Raw genomic sequence first — 11789 nt, forward strand, 5'->3', positions numbered from 1 at the left:
GGCTAGCGATCCGGCCGCTTAATTCCTGACGGGGAGGGCGGGATATGGCGTTGGTTTTTCAAATGGACCCCTCGATGAATGTTCGGCGCAAACGGGTTTGCATCGGGTTCGCAGGCAAAGCCTCGATGAAGTACTCGTTAAGAGACGAGGGAAATACGAATATGGCGAAAACACAACAAAGGATCTAAAGGATAACCAGGAAAGACAAATGCCGGGATATCTGGCTGCCAACTTGCAGAGAAAAATGCAACGGAATCCGCAACCAGCGAGGGGACAAGCAGGAGGCCTCCCTACTCAGGGCACATCCGCCGCGACGACGGCCGCATGATGTTTTTGGTTTTGAAGGATGAATCGGTTGATTCTTCTCAGCGCGATGTGGTTGGAGGACCAAGCCCGGGGTGGGAGAATCTGATTGGCTGAGGCGTGGGAGGCTGTGAAGTATAAGATGCACTGTGATTGGCCACTTTTGGTGCATGCCGCCACTCCGCTGATGACTTTTTTTGCCGTTTGCGACAGAAGTGTGGAGACCCCAACTACTTTTATTTTCTCTTTTGGATATTGGTACTGGATTAGGCAAGTTCTATTTCTGTACGGAGTAAAGGCCGTCGTCGTCCAGAAGCCGGTTTTGTCCAAGACTCTCACAGCCTCACCACATGGAGGCCTAGCTTAACCCACCTACCTAGTTAGGTCAGGGCCAGAATCTTTCCGGTTTCGCCAGTTGCCATTTGAATCGGGGTTTGGTTTCCCGTCCGGTTTCCGTCCAGGCACCCAGGCACCAAGGCTCTCAGGCACCCCGCCATTCAGGGACACCGGCTATTCAGGCACTTTCCGTTTCTCCCATGTCCTCCAACAATGAGCAAATATCATCCCATGGCGGCATCAAGTGGTGATATCGTCAGTGAATTTGCCTAACTAACGTACTCGAATGTAGTTCATAGTGAAAGACGTAACTCGCACTGCTGCAATACAATACAGAATGATGAATCATTGTCATGATACATGCTAACGTATACAATATATTCGACATGATACCGGAGTTACATCTGCAACTCAGCTATCGAAACAGCGTCTGGAAGTCACGTGGAGCCGCCCCTCCCCGAATCTGCCACTGAATCAGTAGGTACGCGGGGGAGGACCCTGTCCGTATGGAGGTTGTTGAGGGGGATAGCCGCCCTGGGGCGGTGGTGCATAAGAAGCTCCGGGCCCTTGAGCTTGAGGCGGCTGGCTATAGCTACCATAAGGATATGGCTGCTGCCCATACTGCTGCCCATATTGCTGCTGTCCGTACTGCTGTCCATAGCCTTGCGCCCCATACCCCGGTTGCCCGTACTGCGGCTGGCCGTACTGATTAGGCGGTGACTGCCCGTACGCGGGTTGACCGTAGGCTGGCTGGCCATAGCTAGGCTGGCCGTAGTTAGGAGGTGGTGGCGTATACCCTCCGGGCTGAGGGGCCGGAGCGGCAGGGTTAGGCGGATATGGAGCTTGACTGTACCCGCCATACGGAGCCGCGCAAGTTTGGGGCTTCGGTCGGCGCCCAGGTCTCTTCTCATCCTTGGTATCGTAGGACGAGTCAATTGCCCCCAGCATGACTTTGGCAACCTGTGGACAAACGTCAACAACAAAGAATCTTCCACTGAAAACGACATTGCCGTACCCAAAGCTCTCTAGTCAGCTGTATTGACGGGTTGACTTTCGACATCTCATCCTGCTCAACCTCTAGATCTATCAACGAGTCAGGACACTGAATCAGAACTGGTGGGACTGAGAAACCCACTTGATGTGCAGTCAACCAGAGGGCCGACTTTCGGATCCTCATCCAACTCGCTCAAGAATTGCCGTGCCTGGACATCGCTCCCAACCTGGCAGAACTGGAGAGCAATTGCACCGCGTCCATATTGAGACCGAGAGACCTCGTCGACCACGTAGTTGACGGCATTCGCAACCGTGTTCGGGTCCTCTCCAGCAGGTCGACCATCAGTGATGGTGATGACCAGAACGGGCTTTTCGAGACGATTGGCCCGAACAGGACTGACGACCAGAGGTTCCAGGACCTTCTGTTTCAAATTCGTCCCCAGGGGCGTCAACCCAGCAAACTGGACACGCGAGAGCAAGGCTTCGATGTCGCTCAGACTCCGCACATTGTCACTTTGCTCATGCGAGTTCATGAAGCGCACGGAGACGCCATTCTGGTCGAACTTGGTGGTCGCCAAGGTAATCAAGGTCAGTACTCGTTTCAGTTCGCCCAGGCGATCTTCCCCTTGCGTGTACCGAATGGAGCCGCTATCGTCCACATAAATGACGATGTCATACAGCGACAGCTTGAGCACATCCGTGGCAACCTCTAGGCCGACGCTCCACTCGTTCATCAACTCCCTGATCTTCTCCGGGGCGTTTCGCAGACCTTCGACGACCTGGTCCAGCTTGTGCGGGGGGTAGAACGGTTGCAATTGGTTGTCCTGGATCGTCGTGATCAACAGTTGACGGTACGCAGCAAGATCCTGAGGAGCCGCCGGCTGCGGCTGCGGCTGCGGCTGAGGCGGAGGGTTACTGGGAGGAGCGCCGGCGGGCGGCGGTCCATAACCGGGAGGTGCTGGTCCCGGCGGACCTTGGGCCTGGGGCTGATACGGTACATACGGTGGTTGCTGTCCCTAGACGAGCACCGATTAGCCATGGTTCGTCCACCAAAAGTCAGGAATCCATGACGAGAGTACGCAGCGATTCAACGAACAGGGGAACTGTAATAAGCAGCCGGCTGCTGTTGTGGTGGTGCATAAGACGACGGAGGATGCGGGTATGGTGATTGCGACGCTAGATATCCGCCTGACGGCGGGGGTTGCGGTTGGGCAAAGTTCTGCGACGCCTGGGTGTACTGGTATTGAGGATAGCCCGGGCCTGACGTCTGTGGCGTGGGCTGAGCTGGTGGTTGTGCCGGCGGAGTTGGGGAATATGCCAATTGCGGGGGAGCAGATGTTGGGTATGGAGGCTGCATGCCTTGATGCGGCCCTTGACTGTAGGATCTGGACATGGCCGGCGCAAAGAAATGGACAGGTCCTTGAAATGTTGCCGAGCCAATACAGTATTTGGCAGGGAAAGCAATATGTAGGTAAGGTAGGTAGGTACTTATGAAATGGGGGAAAAGAAAAGCAACAATAGAGATAGAAATGCACGGTCAAGGATCACGAGTGACGCGTTCGATAAAAGAAAAAAAATCGCAAAATGACCAAAACTTACCGAGCCACTAATAGTAGTCGCCTGCGTGGTTGGCGGGTACTGCTGTTGCTGGACTTGCTGCGGACTCGGATAGGGCTGGTATTGCCCAGGCTGTTCCGTCTCCCATGTGTGAGCAATTGGCCTGCATAACGCACATACAAAAAGGTATTTTTAATATGTCCTCCGGTTACCTACATAAGCCGGCTGCGATGGGCTCAGCGGCGGATACATGGCCGCTCCACCACCGGGACGCGTCTGCTGGCTACTTGCAACCTTTGCGGCGAACTGGATGCAATCAACACCACGATTAGTCGATTCGTCGCAATGGGCGATGCTGTATCCTTTGACGCTCTCGAGTCTCGACTAGGGGATGGAGCAATCACTCACACCCATGGATTCAACGCGGGGAGAAGTTCAAGCTGACGTGAGAATAGTACTTTCAATTGAGCTCGGATGTCCTCGAATAACTGATCAATCAATCCACAGAGCATTGAAACTACGGATGTGATCGGCCGTTAAATACAGATGCCAACCGCAGCGGGTATGCCTTGCGGAGTCGCCTAGCTTGTTCTAACCTACACTCTACAGAGCCATTAATTGGGTACAGTAGTAGTCTGACGATACGAAGATGATTGTTCTCGTGACTTTTTCCTCCAGCGCGGAGTGGGGAGGAGGGGCTCTCAAAGGCTCAATTTCCACGGATTGGACTTGTTCCTGAACGTCCTGGACTTTCAATTGAACTTCCAACGGAAGACCGGCGCCGTTAAAAGGCAAATTTGACCAGAGAACCATGCAATTTGTGCCTTGGAAGATCGCACAGCCACATCCTCCCACTGGCTCTCGACTTCTCGAGTCATGATGGACTCAGCCACAGGGCTGTCACCGCCACAAGGAGGCTACATCTAAAACAGTACTAGTACTGTACCTAGTACCTACGAGGTAGATTAAGGTAGACAAGAATCAAACTGTACCCGTACTGGAGGTATGTATTCATTCAGACTAATCAATTGAATCATCGTTTCCCTTTCTTCTTCTTCTTGGACGCACCGCCAGCTTTTTGCACAGGCGCCGGAGACGGCGATGCCCTGTCGTCAGATCGCTCAGGAGCTCCCTGTGTTCTCTCCGCCGCTCTTTGCTTCGCCTTCCTTCCCTTTGGTCGGTATGTGGAGCGTTCTCGGAGCGGTAGCCAACGCTCCGGGTCAGGGGTCTTGTTCGGATCGTAGTCCTTGGGGAGCCGTGATTTGCGGACCCGTTTCTTAACACGGCCTCCCTCGTTCCGAGTAGCCCTCTTCCGAGCGCCGGCCAAAACCGCCGCACTTGTTTCAACAGGAGGGATGCCATCGTTTTCCAGCGCGGAAACATCGATATCCTTGACCAGCTCCTGCGGGGAAGGCAATGTATCCAGTTGGTCCTGAATATTGGAGAGATCGCTCATCGCATATGCGGCCACGTAACCGGCTGTGGCGAATTGGTCATCTGGGTTCTGTTCACGGATCATGTCGAACAGTTCTTGTGATGTCGCGACGGCCGGCTCGGCGGATCGCAGCAGGGACACGGCCGCCGCACGAAGAATGCTGTGCGGGGGATGAGGGCGCTGCCGCCAATACGCGGCCGCTTTACGCAGTTCCTCGGAGATGTGATGCTTCCGCCCTTCCAGTTTGTAGAGGACAATCAGAGCGCTGACTAGGCCCGGACTGAATCGTACATCCTGGTCTGCTTCGGAAATGGACTCTTCCAGCTGTCGAGTCACATTGTGTAATGTGGCAACGGCCAAGGAGATGTTCCCAATGCCAACATATAATTGAGCCAAGGTGAGAGCCAAACCGATGTCTTTCGGGCGCTTGTTCACGAGTTCCTTGACCTCGTCAATGGCTTGACCGCCGGTTTTGTCTCGAACATGCGCGGCGGCATTGTATACGGAGAGGAGGTTGTCACTCGGAGACGCTGAGGGGCATGGCCTCCGAGACAGCGCCTTGGATGTGGAACGAATGATGCCATCAAACTTTTGAACAAGCAGGTCAAGAGCATAGGCATTCGACTTCATGACATGGTCTTGGAACTCAAAGAACCTGTCACTACCTTGTGGCCGCGGAGCATCATGGAATTCTTTGAAGAGGAGATACGGGTTGCTGTCCCCTTTGCGGGCCAGTAGAATGTTGTTCTTTGCGATTGTCCTTGTCGACAGTTCGGGGATCCTAGAGAACATGATGTCAGCCGCGGCATGCCAGCAGAAACAGACCTAGAACTGACTCGTTGACGGATATCTCGTTTGCAAGTTCTTCCGCTTGTTCGAATTTTTCTTGCATGATGAGGGCGTAGAGTTCTTGAACCATGATTGGAAGCAACTCTGCAGTCCTTTCCTCGGGTGACAGATCCTCGGAAGTCTTGCACAACTCTGGAGAAGAATCAACATAACAGAATTCACGATACTAAAAGGAGTTTTAAGATACTCACCCTTGGCTCGTTTCAGTAGAACCTCGCCCTGACGGAAATCTCCCCGAGCGAGGGTCAAACACGCGGCATTATAGGCGGTTTCGAACGCTTCGAGATCTTCTCTTGTCGGTCGCCTCGGTTGCAGCCATTCCGCCCGTCGTTTCCAGACAGCCTGCGCCTCCGTCGCCCAAGTGTTGATTCTCAGATCATTCGACTCATTGCCAAGTTCGGGATGCGCTGAAAGCGCCTGATAGACCTTGGCGGCAGTTTCAAAGTTTTCTGCGCGATAACTCTGGCAGAGGAACCGATCATCAGCCACTCCCTCACGCGCAAAGTTCCTTCTCTCAGAATGCCTACCGCTTGCGCTAACACATGTTGCGGACCCCGCTCCGTCAATTTGGCAGCAACATCTGCAGCTTCCTCCAGCTTGCCACATTTATAAAGTGCGTAAGCGTACTCGAAAGCGGCTCGCGACTTGAGCGCGTCGCCGGCTTCCTCCAGCACCCGCAATGCGTCCTCATATCGATCCAACTTCAACAGCGAGACGACCTTCACATGTTGAGCGTGGATGTCGGTCTTTGACTTGGTCAATGTGGCATTGCATGCGTTGAGAACTTCTTCATGGTCCTCGATCGACGATCGCTGAAGTAGCGCGCTCAGCGACTCCGTCGCCATGGTGGATTCGAGATTCCCGAACGAAGCCTGGACTTTGCCGCCTAGTCGAACGCGGGATTGTTGGGGTTTTGAATGCCCGATAGGATCTGGTTACAGCATAGTTGTCGCGCAGGGCTGGTCTGATCGGAGCTAGAGGCACGCGGGGTGCTGTCAAGAACAATCGGCTTGGCTTGCTCGACGCTTCAACTTGTCCTTCGAATGCGGACTGCAAGCAGCTTGTGCGGGAGCGGCGTTGGTTGGAAAATGTTACTTGCCAAATTGGGCCTAGCGTCTCACTTCATCAGATCTCCCACGACGAGTACTTCCAGGTGACGCGGCGGAGCCCTCATGCCCTGAAACGAACAAACGACGAGGCTACTCTGTACTGTCTCCTTTACGCGGAATTCAGGGTGGCGGCGTTCAAGAGGTCCATGGGCATTTACTAGGACGGATTTCGATGGTACTACCTACCTGAGTACTAGTACGAATGCTCGGAACATCAAAGACTGGGTCTCGCGGGTGCAACTAAACACAATTGACTCGAATCACAACTCTACGAGGAAAAGTTTAAAAATTACGTGAGAGATCAGAAATAGCAGGCACTTTTCCGATGGGAAGTATTCCATCTCACCGAGACAGCCTGAGTAGTCAGGGACGGATCTACCACGCAAGCCCTTGAAAGTGGCGAAGTTATGTTGACCGAGAAGAGGCATCAAGTGTTGCCAACAGCTCGGGACGATACCATAGGCCCAACGCGGCCAGGAACACAATGGGCGAAGAGGACATGTTCGAATGTTGTCATGTGTTTTCGATACTGAACAGGCGAAGAGGGGATAGTACGGAGTATGAGGAGAGATGGCAGTTGTGATTGTCCTATCGATTCGATCACAGTTGTGTCCATCTTGTTTCCTCTCTCCTTCAGTTTCCCCTTAAACAGACTGCTCGTCTACGAGGTGAAGGGAGTCGACAAGAAAAGTCATGAACCATGTGGAATTGATTGGTTGAGCAAGAAAACACGCCGGATGCCGTAATCGTACACCTGGGTATCACACATGGACAAGAATCTAACGGAGCAACAAACAACTATTCTCCCACGCTGAGTTCGCTGAGTTCCTCAGACAGTTTGACAATTGCCTCGTCAAAAGCTTCGATCATGGGCCCGTACAGAACGTCCGGATCCTTCGGTGTCCCCCTGACATCTGGACAGGGCTCCAGCGGGAACAAGGTGCGACGCAGCTTTCGGCATAAAGGCTTCAGATTTTCCAGCTCCGGGGTGAAGCCCTTGATCAGGAGCTCGAAAACGTGCGGGATTACAACATGGCCAGCCTTTGGAGCGGCGATCTCTTCAAAAGTCCTCGTGTACCACCAGGTGAAATGGTTAGGCGTAGGTTGGCCTTTTGTATTGCCGACAAAATCCCAGCCACGGCGGGCGCATTGCCAGAGTAGCACATAAAAGGACTCAAGATCATGTCAATACGTATGGTCTTCGTTCAACAGCACCTGGATAGCCATGAACTGTGTGGTGCCAGTTGGACGCCGAGCACCGCTTCGCCCTTTATCGAGCTCCTTCGCAAGATCCATGTCAATCAGCATGCCCGCAAAGCCAGTTTTTCCGCGATCTATTATGATGATGTTGTTCTCCGAAATGTCTCGGTGAACAATCTTGCCATCTAGGTAAAGGGACCGATGTGCTTTAATCGCATCGCGCAGTCCCTCCACCAGTTCCAGCGGCGATTCGTATGTATAGATTGGCCGACCAGCAGGAAATATAACCAGGCAGCGAAGAATGCGATTATCGTACGGACCCTCACGGGAAGCAGACAGACAGCTAGTTCCCTGCGCTTCTTGCACTTCGAATGGGACCTCGTTTGGAGCGCTCGCGGAATCACTACACCGAGGTCGCTTTGACTTGGGGTTTTCAGAAGTTGCCCTCGCGCTTGACCAAGTGCCCGGATGAATTTACAGCACTGTTCCAACCGGGGTTTTTGGACGGGACAGCAGGGTATGGCGGATGAACGGACTGAGACGGTGATCCGTTGGGCGTGCCCCCAAAAGTGTGAGGCTCCTTGAACGTCATCTCCGATCGCATCTCGCTGATACTGGTGATGTCGCAATGTCCTAACTAGTCTGGCAAGGCCTTTACTTCCTTTCTAGTTTGCTAGCTGAAGAAGACGCGCCTCAGACTCCCGCCGGTCTGACGTCCACGAAAACTTGGTCACGTAGTCCCAGTCCCCGGAGTCTGCCATTCTGGAGAGAAAGCAGGAGGTTCCCCGGCTAACGATCGCCCGTTGGCGGATCAGAGACTTTGGCTCCAACTGGATCCGCACATTCTTTTCCATTTGTACAAAATAACGGTCGCCGTCACAGGGCTATAGCAGCCTGAGCGATCAAAAACCCACGTCGTCATCCAAGACCCGCAAATTGTAAAGGCGTGGAGGTAGCGTCGTGTTGGCTGCCAGGCAAATAACTCTCGTGCGTTTACAGCGAGCTGTACCAGCGGTTCTTTCACGCCATGATTGGAGGCCTTCAGCTCGCCGATCACCTCAATGTCCCTCCAGTCGTGCCCATTGTCGGAGGTATACTCGTTCTTTTCCTTGACCATAACATAAATCTGCCGTCGTGCCTCACCACCGACAAGCTCTCGCGGGAGGTTGATCGTGTAGTAACGACGCTGTTCTTCTGAGAGAAAGTCATTTTGCAGCTTGAACAGCCAGTCAAGCACTTCCTGCTGCGAAGGGTGATTACTAAGGCTATCCCATCTGCCTCCAGAATGACGGAACCTCCTTGATTGGTATACTTTCTGCGCGCGATCGGTCCAGTCTTTATTCTCGAAATATTTCTCGTGAAATCCTCGCACATTCCGATACGTGCAATCTTGGATTTCCTGAAAAACCCCGAGCTCAACCTGGTTACGAGTCTGCTCGCTGCTTGTAACGACCCCGAGTTGGTCCTGAACGGCGTGCTAGTCCTCACATTGGGAGCAACCGGTGGTAGTGGAGTCGCTCGCGAGATTTTGGCAATGAGATCGAATACGGCACCCCAAATGTCGGTGTCACTAGCCTTCTGGATGACGAGCTTCACAAGGGGCCAGTAGTGGGCGTAGTTGAAATCGTCATTTTGAACACGTTCGTATGTAATCAACAAGTTCAGTAAGTAGACTTCTACCGCTGGTCCTCGAACGGAGTTCAATGCGACTTTTGCCCCGAGGAAAGCATGTATAAGGTTCGATAGCCGGTCTCCGATTTGCTCGTATCTGCCATCAGCGCCTTCAGAACTGTATAAACTGTCCACGTCCCGAAGAGGTTCGATCAAAGTATCAAGAGCGTTGCCCAAGGGATGGGCTCTGATGACTTTGAGCTCTTCTTCTGACAGCGAAGCCATCGAAACATGCAAGGCAGGATGTCTGATGAAGTTTGTTCGAAAAGACTCATTCCTCAGGATGAGAGGACAAGATCATAGATGTGCTCTTGAACTTTATGAGACGTAATCCCATGCGCAGGGAACTCCCGCTAAAGTCGTTATGAGTACCTTTGCTACATCCCCAGCGGAAAATAGAAACACACACCTCTTCACTCCGTCTCAGGACACTACCATTTAGCCCTCATCCATCCTCGTTTCTACGAGTACTCAATGTGAATGGAGCTAAAATGTTCGGCAGAGGGCATTAATCCGCCATCATGTCTTGTTTGATAACGACTAGAGGGTTATATCCCTCTTCGGCCTCAAGACGTAAGTAGTGGACCCCATCGTCAATGCGCTCCGGTGTTCCGCGTAGTAGTCCAAAAGAGTTGCACATCATAAACCATCGCTCCTCGTAGCTTCCGTGCCACTGCATGCATACCACACATGCCACCCTCTATTCTTATCAACGCATGAGACACAGTCCTAACAAACGGCGAGCTGGAGTCACCAAACTGTTCATGCTCCCCACGATACTTGCATCTGAAAACGGGGTAAGGAGATGCTTGTTAGTAATGACAATATAAGTACTACTGTGGTTAAGCGGAACAAGTCTGCTATTCGTACAAGCCGTCCTAACGCTGAAGGATCAACGTTCGGAATAGCGGACTTGGAGCGAAATGATTGAATCAAGATCGTCAGAGCATCAGGGGCTGCGAGGGTAACGTGTTGAAGATGATGATTGACTGACATTGGGCTTGACCTGAAACCGAGGTCAAGGAAGGACTCGAAATACTCGTACATATGGAGGTACTGTGGGTACTGCCCTTAGCCGTCCTTGGTTTAGCGGCATTGAGGGACAAGAAAACCATGCAATGACGTCAAACTCTAATTTACGTCAAAGTCGGTACGGAAGCTTGTAATTTTCAACCAATTGGAACATGTCGTCCACAAATCAACGACGTTCACTCGTTGCTAATCTTGATTCGAATTCACTAAAAATAGTCGATCATTTCCATTCTTAGAAAAGCGAGTTTTTTGCCAAGATTCCGTCCAATACCCTTTCTGTTCCTTGTTTGTACTTGTACCGTAATTTCACTTTGGGGCCACTGTCTTCCCAGTTCCCGCAATCCAACAGGCCGGGTTGGTGGGCAGGCTAAAATGCTTGTTTCAATCAAAAAGATGATCATCCAGTGACATGATTCAAATATGTAGAGTGTCACGATGAGTACTGTAGTAGTGTTCGTATTTGTATGTACATATGTATTCTCTGCGGCGGACTGACGAGTTTTATGGCTCTCCCAAGGTTCCTGGACCGTTCAAGGCAAACAACATTGTTCGATGACGATCATCCAGCAATTCAGAGCATCCACTGTGGACAATTATGTGCATCGCTGAGTGGCGCCGGGTGCCGTCCCTGGACCCTGGACCTGTGACAGTCCTCGAAAGCCTTCACAATAATGAATCCATCCTTTGCAGCCTTGTAATGATGGAGGTTTTCAGAGGGATCCGGACATGTCAAATCATCCTATGAAATAGGAATAGGTATGGAACATGATGTACCTACTAGGTGATGGTGGAAATGAACAACATGCTTTTGAAAAACCCCGAGACACGCGTCCCTGGAGATCTCAAACATGTATTACCCACCGGGCACTCCTAGGCTTGCGATGCGTGGAGCATCCCTTTCTCTGATCATCTCTGCCTTTCCCCCGGTGCCACTCTGAGTTCCATTCCAAAGCGACTCCCCCAAGTCTTCCGTAAGTACTTGTAAGTACTTCTTCTGAATAGACACTGAGGTTAGGAGACACAAGGCCACCCCGTCATCGCCCATTGATTGACTCCGCCACCCGCCCTTACTATTCTTCGAGTCATAAATTGTGTAAAATCCCACCCAACCACCTTCCCGCCCCCCCCCCCGGGTTGGCTCTGAGAATCATTCCACCTCTGAATGACCCTCCTCCCTCCCACGTCTTCCACCCGACTCTGCTCCTGTAGTGCCCCCGTCTTCTATGGAATAACCTAGCTGAATCATTCCGCTGCCTTCCACTCCTCCCCTCCCTCTGCCGGATCCCCCTCAGGGTTACTGCGCG

At 52.3% G+C, this 11789-nt stretch overlaps 3 protein-coding genes across 3 annotated transcripts; all 3 read right to left on the reverse strand.

The window, feature by feature from the left end:
* Window positions 1–1113: 1113 nt before the first annotated feature.
* On the reverse strand, window positions 1114–3603 carry VTN31DRAFT_2223 (uncharacterized protein; the record flags this gene model as incomplete). The annotated part of the gene is made up of 6 exons (XM_069402368.1): window positions 1114–1599; window positions 1655–1722; window positions 1775–2648; window positions 3232–3321; window positions 3406–3495; window positions 3598–3603. 6 exons carry the CDS (start codon window positions 3601–3603, stop codon window positions 1114–1116), a joined length of 1614 nt encoding a protein of 537 aa, XP_069257319.1.
* A 619-nt stretch (window positions 3604–4222) lies between these two features.
* Window positions 4223–6318, reverse strand: VTN31DRAFT_2224 (uncharacterized protein; the record flags this gene model as incomplete). Its single annotated transcript, XM_069402369.1, has 4 exons — window positions 4223–5405; window positions 5461–5605; window positions 5665–5935; window positions 6001–6318. 4 exons carry the CDS (start codon window positions 6316–6318, stop codon window positions 4223–4225), a joined length of 1917 nt encoding a protein of 638 aa, XP_069257320.1.
* A 2517-nt stretch (window positions 6319–8835) lies between these two features.
* On the reverse strand, window positions 8836–9678 carry VTN31DRAFT_2225 (uncharacterized protein; the record flags this gene model as incomplete). Its single annotated transcript, XM_069402370.1, has 1 exon — window positions 8836–9678. The coding sequence occupies one exon, from the start codon at window positions 9676–9678 to the stop codon at window positions 8836–8838; it is 843 nt and encodes a 280-aa protein (XP_069257321.1).
* Window positions 9679–11789: the final 2111 nt, after the last annotated feature.

Source organism: Thermomyces dupontii, assembly GCF_041956625.1.
Source record: "Thermomyces dupontii strain NRRL 2155 unplaced genomic scaffold VTN31scaffold_11, whole genome shotgun sequence".
Taxonomy (NCBI): domain Eukaryota; kingdom Fungi; phylum Ascomycota; class Eurotiomycetes; order Eurotiales; family Trichocomaceae; genus Thermomyces; species Thermomyces dupontii.